Below are 25,380 nucleotides of genomic sequence, written 5' to 3' on the forward strand. Positions count from 1 at the left end.
ATTCTTCAATCCTGCATTTAAAGTTCTGGGACCAGGGGCCGGCCCGGTGGCGCAGCGGTTAAGTTCGCACGTTCCGCTTCTCGGCGGCCCGGGGTTCGCTGGTTCGGATCCCGGGTGCGGACGTGGCACTGCTTGGCAGCCATGCTGTGGTAGGCGTCCCACGTATAAACTAGAGGAAGATGGGCACGGATGTTAGCTCAGAGCCAGGCTTCCTCAGCAAAAAGAGGAGGACTGGCAGTAGTTAGTTCAGGGCTAATCTTCCTCCAAAAAAAAATAAAAATAAAACAATAAAGTTCTGGGACCTTTGCTTGAGGATATTATAAAAGAGGTACCAAGGAATTATGTACAAAGATGTTCTTTGCATTGTTATTTATAATGATAAAATAGAGGAATCAATAAAATGCTCAGCATTTGGAAATTAAAAGCAAGAAGTGTGTGCATATGTGTGCACACTACACATTTCCTCTGTAAAATGCAACAAATTTACGTGTTCAGTGACAGGGATTCAGAGCAAGTCTGTCTTGTTCATTGAATCTACAGCATCTGACGCAAAGCTTGACACATAATCACATGATTAATAATTATAAGAAGATTAATAAATAGAAAAGAGACTGGAAGGATATACTCTAAAATGTTAGTTTACCAGAGATTTTAGCTTTCTTCTAAGATTGTTTTTATCTTCCAAATTTTCTACAATGAACATGTATTATTTTTATGATTGGAGGGAAGTGCAATAAGTGTTATAAGACTGCTCCTAAAAAAAATTCATATTTTTCATGCCATGTCTGTCTATAGAGGAATGAACAGCTATTTTAATGAGTACTAGTGAGTGTTTGCATTTGATCAGCAGTGCTTACAGAAATTCTGGAAAGGATAGTGGTGGTATGTAAGTGGCAGCTGGTACATTTAGTGAGTATTGGAGGTACATGAGGGGATAATTTGAATGCTAATTACAATATCACTCTGCACGTAGGAGGGATCGTAGCACTAGAACTGGAGTTATTCAACTGAACAGGGTTATGTATACGTTGAGCTTTTCTATAACATTAGACCTGATTTTTGTTTTCTCACTGTTTTTTGACTACAAACAGCTCTAGGTTCTGGTCCCCACTCAGCCACTTACACACTCTGTGATCTTTCTAAGGTTATATTTCTCCATCTGCAAAATTAGCCTAATACTATGGTCTTTGCAGAGTTGCTTGCAGAGTGCGTGTCAAGCAGAAGTGAAAAGTTTCGCTCAGTACTGGGCATAGAGAAGACTCTCAGGCTGCCTCCCTCCTGTTTCTGCTTCCCCCACATCTATCACCATGTCCTGGGTTGAATGAAGAACTAAAAGTTTGTTTAGAAATGGGGAAGGGACTAATTTTTCAATCAAACATTTTAGTTAATCCTACTAATGCTCCTTTAAGATATGGATCATCCCATTTTATTGATATGGGGAGGGAGTATTGCCTGGGGAGCTGTGACCATCCTAAGACCCCAATGATTAGCACCTACGATGTGCTGATACAAAATATACACAGAGCCTCTCCGTGACCTCTAGAATTTTGTTCTAAGGAAAGAAGATGGAAATCTTCTATCGATCGTATTGCTGTGCCTGAGGACACTGGAGAACTTATTACGTTAGTATGGGTTTTGGATGTTTGCCTAAAGCCACAAACCTTTTGATGTCCACCTTTTAGCCCTGAGAAATTCCTCATCACTCATATAATTCCTGCAAATAAGATAAAGCAGGACTTTTAGTGGAAAATTCTCTGCTTCTCCTTGCTCTCTGACTTCAATTGCATTAAAATATTTTTTGAAACACTAATTTCACAAAACGATTTTCCAATATGTGTTCCAAGTAATTTTTAACACTCTCTAGCACAAGGAGCTCACTTAAATAATAAAGCAGAGGAGAATGATCAAATTTGTCATATTTGGAATAGATAAAATTACTCTAGAAGTAATTATGGAAAATTCAATTTTAAATTTAAACATTATAGGTATAAAACTTAACATAAATATATAAAAACAATTTTATAAACCATACCTGGATGATTTGGCTAATTGTTTAAGCGACTAAAATGATGATTAAATTTCTTGATTAAGTTAATAGGGTGCTAAGGGGAAATATCGAAACCTTTAGATGGATGAACAATTTATCCTGGCAGAAAAAAACCATAACAATCAGCAATGTTAAAGAATTACCTGTCAATGAATCCTTTCTGTAGTGTGGCAATTCTGCCTTTTAATATTTGTTAAACCATGTTTCTTAAATACAGTCACTGAGGACAATTTTCTGCCCTCAAACTGATGAAACTCACAGGATGTTTGCCACTAGGTGGCTCATCACAAAATGACCATTCATTGCCACCTGGCATCCCTTATTTTACAGTTTTAATTGATAATTGCCCATTATCGCTACTAACTTAAAGGAATAAATAAGTGCACATTTACTAAAGAAAATTATTTAAATGATTCTCAGAAATAGAAAGAAAAACAAGAATGCAGAAATTAGGAAAATTTTGGCATTTAGACTAATAAAGTGAATAATAAAAAAATTCTCTTTTGTAAATGTCAATTTATAATGTCGTCTTTGTCTCCCTATCAGAGACAGCTATCTGTCTGGAGAATGATCCTTCTATTTGTGTTTCTGCATAGCAGCAGTTTGGCTCAGATAAAATATATAACTCATAATACTGGTAGATGTGCCAAAAAGTCACACAAACCAGAAGGTTAAAAATACTTTCTATCAACTCTGCACAGTGTGTTTGAGGAAGAGCAGATTGTTGTAACTTTCAGGCTTACAATCAGGGCACATTCGTAAACAGAGGCATCTAAACATTTGAGTGTATCTGGTATCATAGAAACATCAAAAATTAGGTAGGAAAAGTCAATATTTATTGTAATCCATCTTCCAACACTCGATGGTAAGAAAAATAATAGTAATAACATTAAAATGGTAATAAGTAACATTTTTGAGAATTTGCTATACACCAAGCAGTGGGTGAAACACTTTACAAATTCAGGATAAATTTGCCAGATTAGACTCAGATTAGACTTAAATTCCTCTAAGTCTATAGTGATTTATTAAGCTCTGCAGGAAAATATACCAAAAGTAATTTTCTGTGTCCTCCTGGAATGTATACTCAAAGAAAAGAACTGGAAGTGAGATCTGTCTATCTTGCAGTGGCACGATTTCCTAATTCCTTCCTCTTGGAGGTTTTCTTTACACTTTTAAAACAGGTGCTTGATTTGATGTTGATCAACTTCTCCTGTAATTAATGTGTGTGTGTTTGGCTAGAGTTGCTAACATTAACCGCGATCCAAAACTCAAAGTGTTTGATTTTATTACAGAGGTTCCCAAATGGTGACAAGTATCTATTTGTAATTCCCTTCTGAGACATTTGAGAATGAGGGGTCAGCAGGGAAGAATGAGTGTCACAGGATGACAGGAGTGCAACTTACAGACAGCTGCCGGGGCACTTCTGTGAGACTCCCAACGAGCACCTTATTCTACAGGGAATGGCTTTGAAACTTGCCTCTGGGTCACCACCTGTGTGCAGAGCTTTCTCTGTCACCAATTCTTTCTACCTTACTTCGAAAACAATTCCTTATTCTTATTTGAGCCTGGAACCTCCGGCACAAACAGGACTGGGGTAGAAGTTCTACTCAGAATATGGACTTGAAGGATGCTTATTTAAAGAGCCAAGACTAAGATAACAACCGTTACTAAAACTAAAGCAGCTTGCCATGGGACATAGTAACTTTTTTTTTTTTTATCTTTAATACAACCAGTTGGGTGCAAATGGATCCAGAGGTCAACAAAGCTCCTTCGCGGCAACAACAAATTATTCCCTGATGGAGAATATAAATCTGGTGGGCTGGTCACATACTTTAGAGACTGAATTTCTGCTACCATGCCAACATAATGAAACAAACATAAATGTCCTGTGACCTGGCCAAGTTCTAGATTGTTTATCCAGTTACTTAGCCAAGAACTGTCTTTGGTCTCCCTAGGAATCAAAAGAGCCAAGTATAGAAGGCAGGAATTAGTGAGAAAGAAAAAAGTAATCGAGCCATATCTTCTTGTTCTTAAGTGCCAGGTTTTGGTCAGGCACAGGCTGGATCGCCTCAGTTCTCCTAGGGCAGGGCCTGGAGTGGTAGTCGTTATCCAAAAGAAGGGTCTTTTTTCTCCTTATAGGAGCAAATCATGGCTATTGAACACAATACCGGCTTAGACATTTTAACAGTAAGGTATGTGACATCCTTTTAAGCTTTATAAAAGGGGGTTAAATAAAAGACTGGCTAGGCAAGATGGATAAAATTCTTAATTTTATTAAGGCAGTGAAAGAGACTGAAATGCAAAATCAATAGCAAGTTGGACAGTGCAAAGCACATATAAATCACCCCACCGGGCCTGTGAACAGACCTGAGAAGGACAGTGTATTTGCCAGTGAAAGACAGTTTCACACCTGCCCGTGTCTCTGTCAGCCTCCACCATCAGCCACTGCTCTTGCTCACTCTCAACTGGTGATTTTGCCTCCTGCGTCATTGAGAAAGCAGAAGCAGTTAGGAACTCCCACCACTTTACATCTTTCATCCGCCAAATCTAAGACCTACCTCATCCACACCACTCTCTTCCCTCCCGTCTGGTCACAGGGGAGGAGTATTCCTGCTTCTTCCCTCCACTTGGGCTCTCTCCCAACCATTCCCAAACACACTGCTCTTCCTGCAGTTAGTGTCCCGTTTCTGCACCATCCCTTTCTCCTCTATGCTAGATCTTTCCAAGAACAAGTAAATATGCTGGCTGGTGGATAGCCCTTCCCAAACTTTAATATGCATATGAATCACCTGGGGATCTTGTTAAAATGCAGAACATAATTTGGGTAGGAAGGCTATATTTTCCATCTTTAAAAAAACAATCCTTTCTTTTGACCCCATGCATAAACTCTTCAGCACCCTCCCCATTTTTTAGCAACCCTTTACAGCAAAGATTTTTATGAGAGGTGTCTGCAGTTAGCGTGTCCACTTTTCACTTATGTTCTCTGCTCAATCTATCCAAAGCTTCTACTCCCGCCACTGAACTGAAATTGCTTTTGTAGATAAACTCCGTTGGCCAAACCCATTGGCACATCTTCATCTTACAGCAGTTTCAGGGAAGTTACCCCCCCCTCCTTCTTCATAAACTTTCTTTTGACTTCTATGAAGCCTCTTCCTAATTTTCTTGTACCTCAGCCTTTTTCAGTCTCCTTCTCATCTTCTCAACAGCAGCTAAGTTTTGTTGTGCCTTGGGGCTCTTTTCTGGGCCCCCTCTGTCCATATTCCTTCCCTGGGTGACTCCTTCCATTCGCTTGACATTAAGGACCTTCTAAATGTCAAGGACTTTAAAATCTCTGTCTTCAGCCTTGATTCATATATCCATCCACCTATTTTATCACCTGCTGGATATCCAACAGGCATCTCATACTGTTTCGTGGCCCAAATGCAGCTCTTCATCTACTCTTTTCCTAAGCTTGCTCTTCCTCTACTCTTCTCTAGCTCAATAAAACCAGCCTCATTTACCCACTTGCTCAAGCCAAAAATGTAGGCAGTTCCTTGATTTCTCTTTTTCTCACCTCCCAGATACAATCTATTAACATGTCTATGGTGACTTGACTTCCAAAACATTCTGAAAATGTCCACCTTGGTCTAAGCTATCATGCCCTTGTGGACCATAATGGTAGCTTGCTATCTTGTTCTTCCTCTACAATACATTTTGCCTAAATGGTCTTTTAAAAATGTAAATTAGGGGCCAGCCCCATGGCTGAGTGGTTAAGTTCACATGCTCCGTTTCCTTGTCCCAGGGTTTCACCAGTTCAGATCTTGGGCGCGGACATGGCACCACTCATCAGGCCATGACCCACATGGCTGCATCCCACATAGCACAACCAGAAGGACCTACAACTAGGATATGCAATTATGTACTGGGGGGCTTTGGGGAGAATAAGAAAAAAATATATATATTGGCAACAGATGTTAGCTCAGGGCCAATCTTAAAAAAAAAAAAAAGTAAATTAGATCAAGCTATTTCCCTGGTTGAAACAATCCAGTGGCTTCCCATCATGCTTATAATAAAATCCCACTGTTTATTCTGGTTTGCAAGGCCCTCTGTGGCACCACTTCTCTGATATCTTCCTATGCCACTCTCCCCTTCACCTACTGTCATGTTCTAGGCATCCTTTGTCCCCTCCAGCAAGTTAAGTTTGTTTCTCACTTAGAGAATTTACACTACCTGTGCTGGTTCCTCTGATCTTCTCCTGGTTAACTCCTTCCTGTCATTCAGATCTGGTTCTGGTTATTGCCTTTTTGCTTCCAGGTTGATCCCCACCCACCCTTCTCCTGCAAACCACGTTTCCCAGCTCCCTTGACAACGGCTTTTGGGGTATCTGGCCAGTGGGAGTTTGGAAGGAGAGAAGGAGGAAAAAAAAACAGGACAATTTCTCTCTCTCTGTTTTTCTTTCCTCTTTCTCCTTCCCTTTCTTCTCTCCGCCCCCCATGTATCCCTGGTTGTCCCCTCTGCTGCAGCAGTGAGCAGATGCTGGATCTCCGCCATGGTTCAGCTCCCCACCAGACAGAGACGGCCTCTGCTCCATAATCGCAAATACTGCCAAGCAGACCTATCCATGGCTGGCTCTGGTTCCTGCCGTGGTTGTCCATGTGGTCTAGCATCTGGGCTCCAGGACCAACCCCTCCCTCTGGCAGTGGCTCCCTGCATTGCTAATGTCTGTCACTCTACCTGATTCTCAGTTCTTTCATCACCAGTGTAGCCATTTCACTGTGTTAAATTTGTTTGTTTGAAATGCCTAGAGTAGTTTCTATTTTTCTGACCAAAATAGCTTTCAATTACACAATTTATTCTCAGAGCAGCCCTCCCTGACCACTAGGTTGCTCTCCAGCGGATGCACCTATTTCAAGTCTCTTCGTTGCACTTTTTACTTTCTGCTGTTCTTCTTTGTTTATTTATATGTTTGTTTGGTGCTGTCTTATTTATCCCTGTATCCCCAGAGCCTGGAATAGTGTCTGATCTATAGTTGTCATTTAGTAAATGTTTATTGAATAAATGAATGAAAAGAATGGACTGAATTTTGACTAAACCAAATGCTACTCAAATGAGGAGGTGATGTGAGTGAAGTGACGGATAATCAGGCTTCTGAATACAAACCCAGGAAAAAGAAAGGAAAATAAGAGAGAGAGAGAGAGAGAAATTAGGCAAAAAAGGAAAATGTTACCCTTTGGGAAGAAAGACAATTGGTGGAGAAAAGGAAACATTTATTTAATATCTAATGTGCCAGTTGCTTTATATACATGATTTCACTGTGTTTCCACATCAACACTATCAGGTAGACATTATTTCCATCTTACGGATGGGGAAACTGAGTATCTGAGAGGATAACTAACTTATACAAGATCACACGGCTATAAAATGTACCAGAGGATTCAAGCCCACGACATCCATCTGCCTGATTAGGACCAGCCCAGGAAATTACATCATCGACTCAACCCCTACCTATCCTACTTTTATTTTAAAAGCAGAGGTTTTGAATGCAAATATATAAACTGCTATTTCTGAAGCAATTATTTTATCCTATTAAACCAATGGTCATCATCAGTGAAAGAATTTGAGATATTTTTTCAAATCGATTCCCATGTTTTTTTTGCTCTTTCCCACCCTCTTCCTTCCTCCCCAAATAAATCGAAAGACAGACCATGATCCACACAACTAAGTAAATAACACTATTGCCATCAGCTGCATAGTGGGCCTTTGGTGTTTTCTTCCAGGTTGACCTCAGAATGAGCCTGTTTTAGTGATTTAGTCTGCAGTAAGGAAGGGGTTTAGGGGACAGGCCCACCCCATATATCAGCAGCATCCCGTAGAGCATGAAGTTGTTATTCAGGTATGTGCTACATATGGCATCAATAGAGAAAGACGGGCTAGTTCCCTTAAAATTTGCCAGGACTTTATTTGTACCATCACCTCTGTTTTGCTGAATTTCATTGAAAAGCCCTATTATCTTCTTAAGGAGGACAAGCGAACTCTCAATCTTGTCCTTGATTTTCTACATTATGCCAACGTCTGAAAAGGGTAAGTGATGTTGTATTATGCAGTTTATAGTGAAATTGAGGGAGAAAAGCCCAAAATGGTAGAGTAAATCATTTTTTCCTAATGCTAATTTCACTTGTTTGGTTGATTAGAGTCAGGTCATTAACACAATGTTGACATTGCTTTTCCCCTGATTTCTTCTTAAGACTTTTCCTTATCCCCAAACATCATGCTCTCAGAACACTGAAAACTTACAGCAAACAAACAAATCATGGAAATTGGATAGCAATAAAACTGTTGTTGGCTTCATATAAAAAATATTATCCAGTATTTAAATGGCTATTATTTCCAGCAACTTGGCAATTGTAACCATACAAATGATGAAATTGATTCCAGTCACAGTCCATCTTTGTTTGGAAAGGAAATACCAGTAGTGTTTGAAAAATGGATTATTAAAGACCTCGGTTTGCTGAAGGTGGCTCATCTGTTCTCCTTGCTCACACAGCATCTTGTTGGGGGAAAAAAATAATAAGTGCAGCTTTTCCCTACCCCAGATTATTTTCACTACAGATCTTTAGAGCAGGAAATAAAGAACAGCTAATGGTTCATGGGGCATGTGGAATTAGTTTAAGCAAAGCCAAGCCTTGGTCCTGCTGACCGCCTCCTCTTTCCTGTGCTGTTTTGTCTATGCCGGCCTTAGAATATGTCAACAAATCTCTTTTAAGCTCAGATGGGAAGAAAGGATGGTGATTCTCTCTCTTTCTGTAAGGGAGTAATTTACAGCAGATGTGCTTTTGTAGAAAGGTACAAGTTTGTCTTGTAAAATATTTGTAAAGAAAAATAGCCTCCGGATTTTACAAAGCAATCCTTACTCGGTTTTGGAGATGTCACAAAGAGCATTGTTTTTATAACGCTAATAGGATTCTTTTCTCACACAATTTGATTTTAACTCAAGATTAATTTTTGGGAAGAGCCAAGTTAAATATAATAAAACAATGTAGTGAAGAAATACCATATGTGACTTGATGCCTTTTTGACAGTGACCTAAAAGAAGCCCAGTTACAGTCAGGAGACATGGGGTAAAGTGCCAGGAAGACTTTTTAACTGGTAAGGAGATCTTAACTTCTCCAAGCCTCAGTTTCTTTATCTGTAAAATGGGGGAACCACCTGCCCCTGCCATCCAAGTGGGAAGATAAATTAAAAATGCTTTATAAGCCATAAAGTCCTACACAAAGGTAAGTGATTATTTTCGTAACAAAGCTATTCAAGAAAAAAGTCTTTGAGAGTTCCACACCTTCATGTATATACCTTTCTGGGCATATAATAAAAGGAATCGTTTTTTGATTAAAAATTGTGCTAGTAAGGAGATTAGCAACAAAGCTTGTGCTATGTAAGATTAAATTATAAAATCTGGCCCTGATTCAGCCATGAGGCTTGTTGAAGATCAACTCACTGATTCTAACGGGAAGTTTTACCTGCATAAGCACTGATAGATAAAAATCACATGATAAAAAGATGTGTGTCTTGCATGAGTATGATTACCTTTGGCCTGTGGAGAAGGTACAACTACTAGTGGGCAGGGAATACTGTAAACAAATGAACTGTCTGCTTAGTTTTCATATCTCAGATGAAAACATATGGCTAGAGGCAGCAAAGGAGAGTGAGCACAGATTGGGGTAGAAGTTTGAGTTGGGGCTGTTAGACAAGTGATCTGCAGTTTCCTCATGTAGGGAATGAGAATAACAATGCCTACCACCCTGTGTGGCTGTTGTAAGGATCATGTAAGACGATACATATCAGATAACCTATGATCATATTAGACGACAAAGAAGTTACACAAACGTAAGATTCCTAAGACTTATCATAAATAAGAAGGGAGAAAATTCTGTCATCTTTATTAAGATTTAATAAAATTTAGCACTTAAAAGTTTTATACTATTTCTTTTTTCAGTCACTTCAAATTGTTAATATTAATGACTAACAGATACTGAGCACTTCCTATTTCCAGACATTTGTGGTTAATGCTTTAAATAGATTAAACTCATTTAATCCAGAACCATCGCAAAGGTAGGTTCCATTATTACCCCCATTGGACAAATGAAGGTAAGTAAATTGCTCAAAATCACATAGCTTAAGGAAAGAATGAAGGCAGGATTTGAGCCATGATTAGCAATAGAGCCAATTAGCCAGAAGTCTGGTTGCCTTCCAAACAAGACTGTGGTTGTCTAGCACAATAGAGTGCTCACAGCCTTCTCTAAACTCTCAGTCGCCCTCTTGGCTCTGCATTTGAACTCCAACTGTATTTAAACACTTGAAAATGAAACACACGGCTTCAAAAGACGTTTTTCAAGACCCATGCAGGTACACACTTTTTCATTAGAAGTTGGGATAAAGAAAAACTAGCCAACATTTGCTATTTGCATTCAGAAACAAGCTGGGTGCTTCTCTTCCCTAGTGTCACTCAGGCTTCAACCACCGAGCCCATAGGAAAGGCAGGAGAAATGCCACCCACCAGTAATGTCCTCAAACAAGCTTTCAGATGTCTCTGAGGGCCCGAGGCCATTCTACAGCCTTTGTTATCTTCTCTGTAAACTGGCTAATTTGTAACCAGAAGAGATTTTAGGACACACCTTACATAACTTTTTTTTTTTTTCTGAGAGGAGTAATAAGGACAGGCAGTCTCTTATTCTAGGCCACCATAATCCTGAGTGTGCTTTCACATTTTCAAAACCTTTCCACAATCTGTTAATTTTGTGTTTTCTGTGAGGCATACAAATTCTTATCTCAACACTTGTATTGTACTAACCTGGGTGAAAGTGTCCTTTGTCACTTATGTACTTCTCTGGTTACTTGGGAACAGCAACCTCACAGCTTCTGTTGTGGCTTTTATCAAGGTTAGCCTGAAGCCAGGCCCGGTGGCCCTTTCACATGGGAAGCCATCTGAAAGCAGAACTTCTCCAGGGACAAAAGCCTGAGATGGGATCATCTGTAAAGCCACTCTCTGACTCTCTGTAAAGTGCACTTCCTGCCTGCTGGCAAGGAGATTAAGTCAAAGGTTTTGATATTGATATATAGTCCTAATCTTTTAAGAGCTTTCAAGTACTAGCAGGACAGTTGTAAAGAGTTTTCTTAACTCATTAGGAAGAGGGAGATTTGCAAGTCCCTCAGGGCCTATATGATGAGGGGTTCGGCTCCGGGGAACCCTCCCTCCTAATAACAGGTGCATCTGTACCCCTGGGGGCTTTCTGTAAAGTTTATTTACATTTACATTTAATAGAAATTAAACATTTTATGTACCACCTTTTACAAATAATTATTTTTGCTTAATTAGAAGTTAACATGGTTAGTTAACAAGTTTTGGGTTTTCCTGGGCTTTGTGTCATTTTGTTTCTGTTCCAGGATGTCTTCCTTTCCTCCTCATGTTCACCCGAAGCTCTTGGTCTCCTCCTCATCCTCCTTCAGTCCCTTGGACAGTCTCTTCTTCAAGTTTTCCTGACCCTGCCCTCCCCTCCTTCTCTCTTTTTTTCTGTTTCTTCCCTTGTTTTTTCTCCTATTGTCTCTATTTTTTCTCTCCGTTTATTTTCCTTTCCTTCCTTGCTTTCATCATAACTCCGAGTGCCAGCTGCCATTTTTTACATGCCTATTGTTTACATTGCCCAGCCCAGGGGACATGTCTCTGCAAATTTTTGTTACTTTACAATCACCTTTAAAGTTATATGGAAATCGTATAGCATTAAACTAACAGGGCAAGGCACAACTAAATGTGATTGAAAATGGCATTGTAGAAAATGAGTACTGAAAAGCATAGGACTACCTTGCAACAGAGGAAGCAAAAAATTAAGACCAGATAAATGCCCATTCTGCAAAAAAACATGTTCAGAGTCAGCAGAAGAGGGGAAAAAAAGATCTTCTGAATGTAACATTATAAATAATCTACCATCATTTTGTAAAATGAAATCTGACAAGTTAACACTAAGTCATCTGGGGCGAAACTAAACATGCATAAAGGTTTCATATATTTGGGAATTCTCTCTAGTACTTCAAAATGTTGTTTTTAATGCAAGCAAAAATAGATAAAAATAATTTGAATTCATTTAATAAGGAATTGTATCCATAATTTTATTACTAATAATATATAGACAGTTTATTTGCACCAGGCATTGTACTAAGAGCTCTACATATCTTATCATATTTAATTTAGTCCTCTTTATAACCCTGAAGTGTAGATGTTTTTGAGGATTTTATTTTTTAAGAGAAAAATATACTGTCTTTAAATGGTGTCCCTCTGTCCTCTTAACCTTAAATATATCTTAACATCTCAATGGTGGGTTCCTATTTTTAAGGTTAATATCAGGAAAAGAGCCAAGGCACCAAGTAACCTGGTAAGATTTGATATAATAAGAACTGAGTAAGACACTGAGATAAGATTCAGTAGCCAAAGGTCTCTGAATTGCCAGGCTATTCTCTGAGAATTTCACTGTTCTAGATTTGGGGCTGAAACATAGTTTTTACATCTGAAAAAGAAGGAATATTGGCACAGAACATTTCATCGCTTTGTGTGCCTTTATTCAATGTATACCTCCTATTTAACATAGTTTTTACATCTGAAAAAGAAGGAATATTGGCACAGAACATTTCATCGCTTTGTGTGCCTTTATTCAATGTATACCTCCTATTTAATATATTTTCCATAGCTTAGAAGTATAGATGTGAGAGGAAGTCTCTTTTGCAGGGCATTTTACTGAATGAACCAAGAAAGTTGTGCACCAACACCATCTTTAGCATAAAAAATAAATCACATGAAACATAAACATATTCCAAATACAATTGTACACTTTGTGCTAGGTGAGGCTGTATTTATTCACTGAAGAACTATAGTCAATAGTAAACTATAACAATTATGTCCCAGAGCAAAAGTCAATCTTATCGCTAACCTTTTGCCGGAGATTACATAGCAAGACTTTAAAGGAAAAGCAAATTATGGTCAAGATTAGCTCTTTGGGCTGGCAAATCTGAATGCTTCCTCCAGGAAATAATAAGATGAACATGTGCACTGGCTTTCTTGGACAGTTCTATTTTATGCTCATCCTGGCCTAAGATTTAATAGCTCCCCCACCTCCCTGTACTCTTAATTAAGACAATCTCTTACGCTAAAAAGAAAGTGAGATAACTTTAATTTTATAACATTGATATTTGGAGTAAACATATTCTACATACCTGCTATGATTGATACAGCACAGGTGTTCAACAGATCCATTTTCTATGATGTAACAGGGCTGACAATGACCACTTCGGCAGGGCCCCTAACTAGCATTAATGACCATGGCAGGATGCAGCTGGATGCATGAGGAACCCAGCCCACAATACACATCCCTTGACACCTATCACTTTGGCTTCTTGTTCCCGTTCAGAATAGAATCAATGAATGCGGGCTCTTGTCATTTTAGCCTGAAAGTCAAGGAACAGGATTCTCCAAAATATGTAAGCTACTTCTATTGATTCTTTAGGTCTTTAGATTTTCCTAAATATCTCAAAACTAGGAAGTAGATACTTCTCTGGAAGAATCTAGTTAACTTTCTGTTATGATATGAGATAGTAAAATAGGTGACTATGAAAGAGTCACTGTATTTCAAGTTGCAGTTATTGATATTTTGTGGACTATTTAAAATATAAGATTTTAAAAGGTTATATAGAATCATTAGAAAAAGTTGTACAATTTAAGTCTCACATGTTCTCAGATTTATAGTCATAGCTGTTTTTTATGGGTAATTTTTTTTTTTTACATCTTCAAAGGAAACCTTAATAATGCATTTTTTTCTAAAAAAAACCCAGTGTCACTACCAAGCCTTTGGATGATTAACTACCCTATGGTATTTCTTTCATCCAAGCTGGTTTATAAAGGAAAGCAAAAACGACAATAAAAGAAATGTACCAATTTATTCTCTACTAATAAAGTATTGAACATTAGTGAAAAAAGTATGAAATATTGGAATGCAACCCAAAGCAATTCCATTACCTATTGCAGTTTTGGGTCATATACTGTATATAAATAATAATTACTTCATTGGTTGGAGACCACAGTGGAGGAATATAGCATTTGATGAAAGAGATTTTAAAATAAAAATTTTATCCCAAAGCATTTGCTTTTGCAAACTTTGCCAACATCATGGACCATCCTATTGTTTTTTTTTTTTTTTGGTGGCCAAGGGTGAGGGGCTGGGAGTGCAGAAGAAACAAAGAAAATTAAGAGTGAGCAGGTTTTTGAAACTCTTTAGCCAATACATCAGCACTTGGATTTTAAAGTATCTGCTAAAAATAGTCTTTGTAGATGTCTCAATGACACATCTAATTAACAAAGGTCCTGTATTTAATATTTGCACACTGCATTATTGACATTAATTCTGGTGGTTTCTGACACATCTTTCACTTCCCCACTTTGAATCAGGTTTCGGGATTTCATTTCTCACTGAAGATTTGAGCTGCATGATGAGCTCAAGGCTAGATCGTGGTGTCTACAACATAAGTTTCTCAGTGTTTTCAAGTCTTCTTGTTTATCTCACGGGGGTTCTAGGACCTGAAAGCTTCCTGGGTAGAATGGGAAGGTCACGTGGTATATTATGGAGAGAACAGGCTCTGCGGTTGGCCATTCATAGTCCCAATCCAACCTCTGTCATTTTCCCCTGCGGCTCAGTTTCCTCGTCTGTAGAGTGGAGAGAAATATCTCCACTGTAGGATAGTTGTGAGGATTGAATGAGCTATGTGAAAAGCACTTATTGCTGCTTACAGTGCTTAGTGAGAGTTTATGTATTTTCTACTTCTTTCTAAAAATAATTTGAGAGGTATAAAAATACAAAAATTACATTCAGAAAAAGATAAACCACATGAAATCATGCTCAATGATTCACTCAATTCATTTATTTTTTCCTACCCATGTTCCTTTAATATTGATATTGAAGAAAATATCAGGGAAATAGTCTGATTATGAAAGTGAAACATTAATTGCAAAGAATTTAAATATACTGGAAAGTATGAAGGTAAACTTCCATTACCTTTAATATTTTGACACATTCTCTTCCTCTTTTTCCTACCTATTTCAAAAAAAGTTAGGATTATACTCTATATCACATTTACTTCCCATTTTCTTCAATTTCTATTATATCATAAGCATTTTCATTCTCGTTAAATGTTTTATTTAAACAATTATTTTGTGATTTCATAATAGTCTATCAATTGTATGTACCATAATTAATTCCACTCAACATGTTAGTGATTTTTCTTTTTGTTATTATAAACAAAACTGCAATGAAAATTTTTTCAGATGTTTATTGAATACGTTGGAAATCGCATCCCTTGATTTGTCATATTTGCTGCAAAATTTTTCCCATTTAGCCTTTTAAATTTATGACAACTTTTGACATAGCAAGTTTTTAATTTGATGTAACTTTTGCTATCAATTATTTTCCTTTGTGATTTCCTTGACTGCTTGTATGTTTAGAAAGTTCTTTCCTATTCCAAAGTCAGTAAATAGCTTACTTATATTTTCTCGTTCTTTTATGAATTGCTTTAGCTTTTTGCTAGAAGAATGTATTTGGGGCTATCTATTTGAGGTAGGTGCTGAGGTAGATTTGGAATATCTCAAATAGATTTGAGAGTCTATTAAGCTAGGATTTAACATAATTTTCCCCAAATAGTTAACACTTTTACCCAGTAACATACTGCTTCCTTCGTGATGATGGATTTATAGTGGTACTCTATCATACACCAATTTCTCTTTCAGGGCTCATCTTTCATATTTTAATTACTTAAATATCTGGTACAATAAATGCCTTCTCATTATTTCTCTTTTGCAGAAATTTCTTGGCTATACTTACTCATTTATTCTTCCAAACAAATTTTAAAAACACTTTATCAAATTCTCCTTATTTCACTCCACTCCAAACACATTAGCATCTGCTTGAAATTGCATTAAACCTATACATTCAACTGAAAAAATGCTTTCTTTTAATATTCAGTGTTCCAATGCAGAAGCACAGTATCTCTATTTTCTTAATAGAGAATCTGTACATTTCTTGCTACGGTTATGCCTAAGTATTTTATATATTTTATTGCTATTGTGAAAGAAATATTTTTCCCATCATAATTTTGAACTACTAAGACATTGTTCTCAGTGAACTTTCACTGTGTAACCAGCATGCTTCAACTCCAGCTTGATTTATTCTGTATGTAGAAAAATATTTATACGAGCACTTTATTACACAGACATAAATGACTGAAGCCAGCGCTTGAGAGAGAACACTGAAGGCCATGGAGATTATTAGAGCAGACCAACTTCGTAGTTGTTAAAGGAGCTAGAAGGAGCCACTGGTTATCCATTTTATTCTATAGTGTACAATTGCATAGGTGAAATTGATGCATTTTATTACTAGGAAGGGAAAAAGACAAGAAATTGATGCACCCATGTCTGTAATGACAAGTGAAGGGCAACATTTGAAGGTAGTGGGGACCCCGAGTGTATTTAATTGTTTACTATACTTTGAGCCTTATGCATCTCATCTACCTCATTGTCTGACAGGCCATTCTGGCATAAGCAAGATGAATAATGTAGACAATATCTCCCATGGGAATTAAATTTAAAATGTAAGTAACTGCTATCTAAAGATCTTGTTATAAAGCTGGCCTCTAAGTCTTCGGTCCCACTGTACCCTGTTGTCTTTGGAGGCCGCACAAACACCTGTCATTCACTTGCCCTCAGCTTCTAAGGTGGCAGGATGCCAGCACCAGCCAAGTGTTCACAGTGCAATGTACTTTAGACTCTTCTGAAATGAAAGTCAGTATGTAAATGTGCAACATGACGACATTATTATTCTAGCTTTCTGGCTGCTTTTACCAAGCACTGACTGCCACATGAGGTCTCAAGTGTTCTGGCACAGTGTGCAAGTGTTCAAAAGAAGTTAAAGTAATGAAATTGGATCTACATTTCCATAGATATTCAAGCTGGCATGGAGGAATGGAGTCATGGAATCGGGGTTGGATGGTCTCCACCAAACAGACTAGGCAAGTGCCTGTGATGCCAGGCTACTAAGCAAAATTTTCAGTCGTGAAAGGCCACCACTGTTTCTTCCTCTGGGTCTAAAATTACAAAATGTGCATATTCCCCCCAGGCTCACACCACTCGCTGGGTGCTTTATGCTCAGTCCCCACCCACTCATTCCCTGGAGCACACAAGCTTTGCCTAAATCTAGCACAAGTTTTAAAATGAAGAACTAAGTACAAAGAGGGGAAAAATATTTAGTTAGAACCTCAATACAGCATATTTTACTGTATCAAGTATGTGACTATTAAGAAAAGGGCCAGGCTCACAGTGCATCTGAGCTATCTAAGGTACTTCCTAGGAAGTGTCCACATAACGGGTTTCAGTTGACCTTGTCATTTTTTGCAGTTTTCACCGCTCATAGGTCTTCTCACTTGCATCCAGCATTCTCTGCTGTTGAAATTTCTGGAGCCAAGACTAAACTTAGGTCTATGGGTGGTAGGGTTAAGAAACTGAGTCTGCTCAGTAGTGAGTCATGGTGGGTTCAGGGTTAGCTCAGATTCTGGATTTGTCCATTCTGAGACCTAAACTCTCTCTTACACATTTACACCCTCCCCCCCAGCTGAAATGTTTCTGTTCATCAGGGCAAGAGCAACAGAAGCTGAGTCTCATGCTGTACAGCTACCTTTATATTAGCACAGATCCATGATGCTGGGGAACCTTCCTCCTCCATCTCCCTTTCTATCCTGACATTTTCGTGGGGTCCAAGTATCTATATATATTCGGAGATGAAGTTTATTTAAATTTAAAAATGCAAGAGAGGAACAATTCAAAGAATTCAAGCACTGAAGAATACCTTTACTCATAAAGAATGTCTTTTTTTTTATTGTATTTCAGGACAGTGAAAAAAAGGGATTTATAAATAAGATCTATGCTATCCAGGAAGTATGTATCAGTGTCCAGAACATCCTAGATGAAGTGGCTTCCTTTGGCGAAAGGATAAAGAAGTGAGTGATGCTGACATGTGAGCCCTGGCCTTCAGTGGGACAGAGTATCCATTTGTTTCTCGGAGGGTGAAATGCCACACTCTTTTTGGCAGGGGACACTCCTTCTGGGTGATCTATTGCTCAGTTTCATCATTATTTACTTTGTTTCTGCCAGTCTTTGGTTTTATGAAAGTTCTGTCAATTTCCTTCCTGAAATTTAGAACATATTGGTTGGAAAGCAGTCATACTTGTAGCTTTGAAGAAATAACACCGTCCTAAATTTTAGCACATTTTCACAGTGAAAGACTTTGTTCTTAAACGGAATATGAAATCGTGATAGAAAAAAAATAAACCAAGCTAAATGAGGACTTCAGGTAATCCAGAAACACCTGCATTTTATTATTGGTTGAGTTTATATTTTCATCAAGTTACTCTAAAATTTTAAAAAATTGTGTTATATATAACGCCCTACAGAAATATTCTTTCAAACTTGTGCATTTAAATAGCTGAGAAAATTACATATGAAATAAACTGGTCCTTTGTCATTTAGAAAATGCACAGAATTTTTATAATTTAAAAGAAAGAATCCCCTTTCCTTAATTATTTTAAATAAGGGAAAACAGCTTCATTGAAGTCTAATGTAAAATTAAGAATACTTACATCCCTTGGTATCCTTGGGGGATTGGTTCCAGGATCCCTGGGATGCCAAAATCTGTGGATGCTCAAGTCTTTTACGTAAAATGGCGTAGCATATGCATATAAACTACACACATCCTCCCGTATACTTTAAATCATGTCTAGATTACTTAGAATACTTAATACAATGTAAATGCTATGGAAATAGTTCTTATAGTTTATTTTTTAGGGAATAATGACAAGAGAAAAAGCCTGTACATGTTGAGTACAGATGCAACTACTGTAGGCCTTTCGATCTGTGGCTGATTGAATCTGCAGATGTGGAACCCATGGATACAGAGGGCTGACTGTACTTGTGTTTTACTTGAAATAATTTTATTTACTAATATACTTTTGAAAGCAACTATTTAATCATAAAAACAATAAGGTGAACTTACAACAATTGATTATTAGTAAAAAAAAAAAAAAAATACTAAGGCCCCATACTACTAAACTATGGGAAAATTGGCCTACATAGTGATTGCTAAATAGTCTATTCAAGGAGGGATGCTGTGTATCTGGATAGCATACATTTTTCTAGTTTTATATATCCATTCATTGTTTATTATTCATAACCAGAAGTGTTCTGCAGATTTGGATCCTTGGGCATACACAGAATTTGAAAGGAGTAAATTATTTAAACTAAAGGTGTGAGTCATTCATCCGGTGCCTTTCATGTTTCAAGGGATAATGCATTTTATTTTGTATAATTTTTTGTTTAATACATTTCCACATATGCATAGGTGCTGAGTTTCCACTTTCTTATATCATCTTAGACAGAACAGCCTCCCTCTCACTCCCAAATGCGCCTCTAAGCAACATTTAGTCTCAGACATCTGTAGACTGATTCCCACATCTTTTCTCTTTCCTTCCTCCTCTCCATGTTATTTCCATCTCTAAGAATGTTCCTTTGTTCTCCACACCCTATCCACTGAAGCATTGAGTGAAGTCCTAAATGGGGCATTTCCCTATTGAGTGTTGTCTTTTCTCCGAGGTACACTGTGGTTGATACCTGACAGAAGCATCTCAGTTATACTAGAAGAACCTGGATCAGTTCTGAGTTCAGGCTAGTAAATGCCTGAGGGGAAGAGGTTTCGTTGTAACTCTGGGTGGTGGGAGACCTCAGAATAGGTGCTTGGTTGGAAAACATCACGGCCTCTTGAGGGATGTGACCATATCCTGGCTGTGGACCAGCCTTGGGGAAAACTGGATTTTACAGAACTTCCCATAGGTATAGACTGAGATATAGGAATATGGCATAGGATCCAGTGAGTCTTGTAGGAGCCATTTTTTCTGCACACCAATCTTCTGAATACTAAAAAAGAGAAATTCTCCCGGGGTCACCTGGGATAAAATGCATCTATCCAGAAAGCAGATTCAGAAGCAATCTTTAGGTTCAGAGTGAACAGCCTTTATAATTACCACATCTTGTTACTAAGTAATCATTCCAGAACATTCTTGAATTGCATCTCTTTTGGTGGGGAGGATCATATTTTAGATTTACATTTCATATTGCACTGTGGAAATAGAAGAGGGCAGTCTCTTTTTCCCTGACATTAGCTATGCTGGTTAGCATTCTTTGCCATTTATCTATCCTTCCAAGAGGAGTAAGGAGAATACTGGGAGCCCTTCAGTGAGGTGCCCATTAGGAGGGTTTTCTGAGTGAAGAGCCAGTGCCCTCGCACATAGAGTAGTGTGATGGATAGCTCTGAGCTGAGCCACAGGAAAGCAAGCAACCCTCCACCTTCAGTTCTCTCCACAAAGGGCAGAAGCAAGGGAACCACAGGTGTCAGTAAAGGAGGGAAGACATGATCTTTTACCTGGTGACAGTTACAGGACACTCTCTCTGGCCATGGGAGAAAAAAGGCAAACAAAGATAGAAAAGCCAGACCCCAAGAGTTACTGAAAACAAGACATCCAGTTTGATCCAACTTTGGCTTTTTTTACTACAAAAAACGTTTTTAGGAAACATTTGACCTAGAGAGTCACAAAAAGCAAGCCATACGCCGCAAAGCTACGGAATAACTCCTAAGTGTTATGCCGAGACACAGTATAGGAAGAAAATCTTTTAATCATCCTTTATCAGATCAGAAACTGCCCTGGAGCGGCTGGCCCAGTGGTGCAGCGGGTAAGTGTGCACATTCTGCTTCGGCAGCCCGGGGTTCCCTGGTTCGGATCCTGGGTGCGGACATGGCACTGCTTGGCAAGCCATGCTGTGGTAGGCGTCCCACATATAAAGTAGAGGAAGATGGGCATGGATGTTAGCTCAGGGCCCGTCTTCCTCAGAGAAAAGAAGAGGATTGGCAGCAGTTAGCTCAGGGCTAATCTTCCTCAAAAAAAAAAAAAAAAAGAAAGAAAGAAACTGCCCTGGACAAACCCTACCACAAGTAAATAAACATACATTACCAGGAAATTAGAAGACATAAAAAACACTAACATATATCCACATCATGTACAATTTCATATTTTCTGAAGTGTCTTTGGGGCCCTTCTCATTACCTTATAAGAAGAAATGCCATACTTTAGACTCCTGGAGTTGATTAACTCTGATATCACCTGATTCACATTGGCATGTTACCATCACTGTCAGTCTTCCTTGATACAATAGAAGCTGTCCTCATTTTATAAAGGGGAAAGCTGAGGCGTAGAGATGTTGACTCGTCTAAAGTCACATACAATCTAGGCTTTGAACACAGATCCACTCCCTTCTTTGTTCTTTTCGTTAAACTGTGCTAGAGTCACACAACAGGATGTGTTAGTTGCCATGGTGTGCCTGTAAATGGTGATACAGTTATCCACCTAACCCTGAAGATTCCAAGCAGTGGTTCTCTGTTTTCTTTATAATGTTGTCAGTCTCTCTTTAAAACCACCAGAGATTCACTACAGAATTTCTACACAAAAAGCCTTAAATTATTACAATCTTTTCATATTCCATTTCCCTGATTTTCTACATCATCTTTTTTGCCTTCTATGTCGTCATTTTTCATTTCTTTTCCTGTTTTGTCCCACTAAATTCCTTCCTATTTTCTTAGTCCTGTCTTTTTTGTAACTTCGTCTACTTCTGTTCATTGATCCCGTTTCTGTTCCTTGTTCTCATCTTGTCTCTCTGTCAATACACAGCCTTGCAGCCTTCCTTGACTTTATGTCATCAGTCACCAGCAGGGTGGGAACACTGCAGACCCATCAGCCAGGCCCTGCCATCACCCACACTTGTCCAGCTTACACTCCCTTTTCACAGTCTTTCCAACAAATCTACCACGTGCCACACTCTCCTTTGCCAGAAGTAATATAAGGAGAATAGTAGGCAATGCTGACTATTTCTTAATTGTCTTTGTATTTCTGCTCAGAGGGCAATGATGGCAGGTGAATTTTTACAAGGCTAACTCTTCTGTTTCCCCTTCCTGACTTCCAGTTCCATTTGAAACACAGCTCAAGTGGGAAGCAAGTATTCCTCTGAAGAATTCTAAAGTTCAGAGGATTTATAGCACAGTGTAACATTTAGGTCTATAGATGATTGCTGGCAACATTTTATTTCCAGTGTGGGGAATCCAGTGTGAGAGTTGATAGAAGAAAGAATGTTAGGCCCAGGGGCATTCTCCTCTAAGAAAATTTGGAGAAAACAAGATTGGGTACTAGTTTTAGAAGTAGAAAAACAAAGTCTTTGTTTTGTTTTGTTTTGATTATGTGGGGAGTCACCCATGTAGTGCAATGGCTTAGACTCTGAAGTCACCTGAGACAATCTGGAGGGGCTGGTGGCAAGACTCTTACCTGGGCCTTGTGTTCATGGAATTCAGCAGATTATGACTAAACTCTGTCCTCTGATAGCCTACTACAATTGGCTTCTATTCCAGAGAGAAATGCAGTCTTATTAGATAGCCTAATCCAGATTTTGAGTCAGAATCACATTTATCTTAATCTTTGTTTGAAAAAAGTATGAAGTGCTCAGATTGCTGATGTGTTTTCTTATTCAGTACTTTCAACTGGACTGTCCCATTCTTAAGCTGGCTGGCCATCATAGCCCTCTGTGTGTTCACAGTCATCCTGTACTTCATTCCACTGAGATACATTGTCCTTGTCTGGGGTAAGTAAAGCCTTTTTTATTTTTATTTTTAAACTGTCTGCTGCTAAGAACAAACTATTTTTAAGGGATGAGTTATATTGTCAGTAGTTGCCTGTATTTATGGTCATGAAGCTTCTCCATGATGAAAAGAGACAGGTCAGTTAAAAAATCACAACGGTATAAAGATTTAGGTCTACCTGCAAAATGCATTTTTCTTATCTGGCACCATAGGCTCCATCATACTATAAACATGTAGTTGTGCAGATTCCTCATATATCAAAGTGTAGCTTTGTCTAGATATCACTCTGATTTATTTTCACCACTTATATGTAAACAGAGGCATTTCGATCCATATGGTGCATTTAGGACAATATGCTTTGGTGCTGTGGTACTTTATCTTGTGGAAGCATCTGTAAACACGGTACTATATATGGTCACCTTTAGGATGCAGGAAAAGGGTCCTTGGCATTGACAGGCTGCTAAGGAATAAGAAACCTTTATGTCTACTAAACAAAAATGCCTCTGCAAAAACCCATTTTAAAGGAGATATTTTTGGTCCTAATTTTTAGTGCAATTATGCTGCATATCAACAGTTCCTACGCACTTAGGTGCCATTTAGGTGGTAGTTTCAGCATTCTTCATAGTTTGGGGATTTTTCCTTTCCTTATCTGACAAAATTCTTGGTTTGAAAAACTCAATTTTCAGTCTCCAAGGTCGATTAACATATAAAACCACAACATGAATGATATATAAATAAGACTGGGTGGAAGTAGAATTCTCTACTTGCCCCTGGCCTGCATAGACTGCTAAACCTATACAAAATGCAAAGAACCAAAATGGGTCTTAACTCCAGAAAATGCGTGCTTACACTGAAAGCAAAAAGATCAAAGGGAATGTTTTGTTCTTTTCTTTTTAAGCCTTTTAAAGAAATATGCTAGAATAAAGTGAGAAGGGGGTCTGATGTCTCCAAGCCCTTCAGTTTTAAGATTGTTATCTCCCTATTCTTTTTAGCCTATCTTGTCATATCTTGAGTAGGCTCTCTTACCCCTTATCAGTATCATACCTTTATTTACATTTTGGGTAGGGAGTGGAAGTTAGGGGGAATGGTGATTATTTTTTCCTCAATTTCTATAATTTAAAGAAACAGTTTCAGCTAAGGCAGTACCTTCACTATAGGAGGGAAGAGGCATTTCCACCGTGTTCTTGCTTCCCTATTGTAGGTTCAAACCCTCATCTTTCATTCCTTCTCTGATATTTAAAACAGATGCTGTTTTATTGAAGGAATTAGGGCAGGGCATTAGGTGTGGCAGTTTATTAGCTCTAACCTACCTAGGGTCAGACCTGCCATCTCAGTTGTGATAGGTGGTGAACTTCTGGTTTCGTTTCCCCAGGTTCTCAGAAACTGGAGCCCATGGCAGACATCTGGCTATGTAACCTGGGGTGGCCTCACTGGCTAGCTGTCTTAAACATAATTTTTAGAGAATGTGTTTGGGCCTCTTATTCCATCAAATGAAATAAAACAAGAACAGTCATCCTTTAGTGGTAGGTGATTGCTGAAATATTAACCAGAAATTTAAGACGTAGGTCTCACATGGGGAGACGGGAACCAGAATCATGTTTGCAGAAGTTTATTTTGCTGGACTCCCTGAAGAAGAGCCAAGATGCTCTAGTTTATGGCCTAGTTTTTTACCAGTCTGTTGATTTCATATAAAGCTGTTTATTTTTTTATGTGAATATGTTTCATAATTTATTAAGTACAATATAATTTTAAAAGAGTTGACTTGGCTCATTGAAATTCTACATTATACCATAGAATATGTAGAATAGATACTTCTAGCTTTATACATTATTTTGACATTTCTATCTGATTAAATTTTTTCTTTGTATAATAGCTCCAGTTTCACTTGAATTTGCCCCTCATCCACATTTGTTCTTCAGGTAGTGCAGAGGATTAACTGTTGAATAATTTAGTATGGGTAGATGTGGCTCATCTTTAATTGTCCTTGGTCGTTCTAATCCAAGAAGTGATCCAAGTAAGTCAATCACAGCAGCAACTTTTGCAGGCATTAAATTTAAATTTCTTGTAATTTAAAAGTAAAATTGGTTTCTGAAGATCTCAGTGCCAGAGATGTAGAAATGGAAACTTTTTTCTTGTGATGAGAACTTCGAACATCTACTCTCTTAGCAACTTTCAAATATGCAATACAGTATTATTAACTATAGTCACCAGGCTGTACAGAACATCCCCATGACTTATTTTATAACTGCAAATTTATACTTTTTGACCCTCATTGTTATAGCTAATATTCCATTGTGTGTGTGTGTATATATATATATATATATATATATATGTCTACATATATACACACACCACATTTTCTTTATCCATTCATCCATCGGTGGACACTTAAGTTGTTTCCATGTCTTGGCTATTGTAAATAATGCTGCAATGAACATGGGGTGCATATATCAATTCGAGGTAGTGTTTTCCTTGGATAAATATTCAGAAATAGATCATATGGTAGTTCTATTTTAAATTTTTTGTGGAAACTCCATAGTGTTT

General features: G+C 38.1%; 1 protein-coding gene across 20 annotated transcripts in view; it reads left to right on the plus strand.

Annotated features, from left to right (window-relative positions):
* The window catches only part of MCTP1 (multiple C2 and transmembrane domain containing 1), a 495,386-nt gene that overhangs the window by 458,877 nt on the left and 11,129 nt on the right, over window positions 1-25,380 (plus strand). For 17 of the 20 annotated variants that reach the window (XM_070517766.1, XM_070517769.1, XM_070517770.1 and 14 more), the window contains 2 exons: window positions 17,994-18,103; window positions 22,729-22,838. In XM_070517766.1, coding sequence (XP_070373867.1) covers window positions 17,994-18,103; window positions 22,729-22,838 — 220 coding nt within the window. The remainder of the gene's footprint in view (window positions 1-17,993; window positions 18,104-22,728; window positions 22,839-25,380) is intronic. The other 3 variants (XR_011505940.1, XR_011505939.1, XR_011505938.1) reach the window with 1 other exon arrangement.

Source organism: Equus asinus, chromosome 9 (genome assembly GCF_041296235.1).
Source record: "Equus asinus isolate D_3611 breed Donkey chromosome 9, EquAss-T2T_v2, whole genome shotgun sequence".
Taxonomy (NCBI): Eukaryota; Metazoa; Chordata; class Mammalia; order Perissodactyla; family Equidae; genus Equus; species Equus asinus.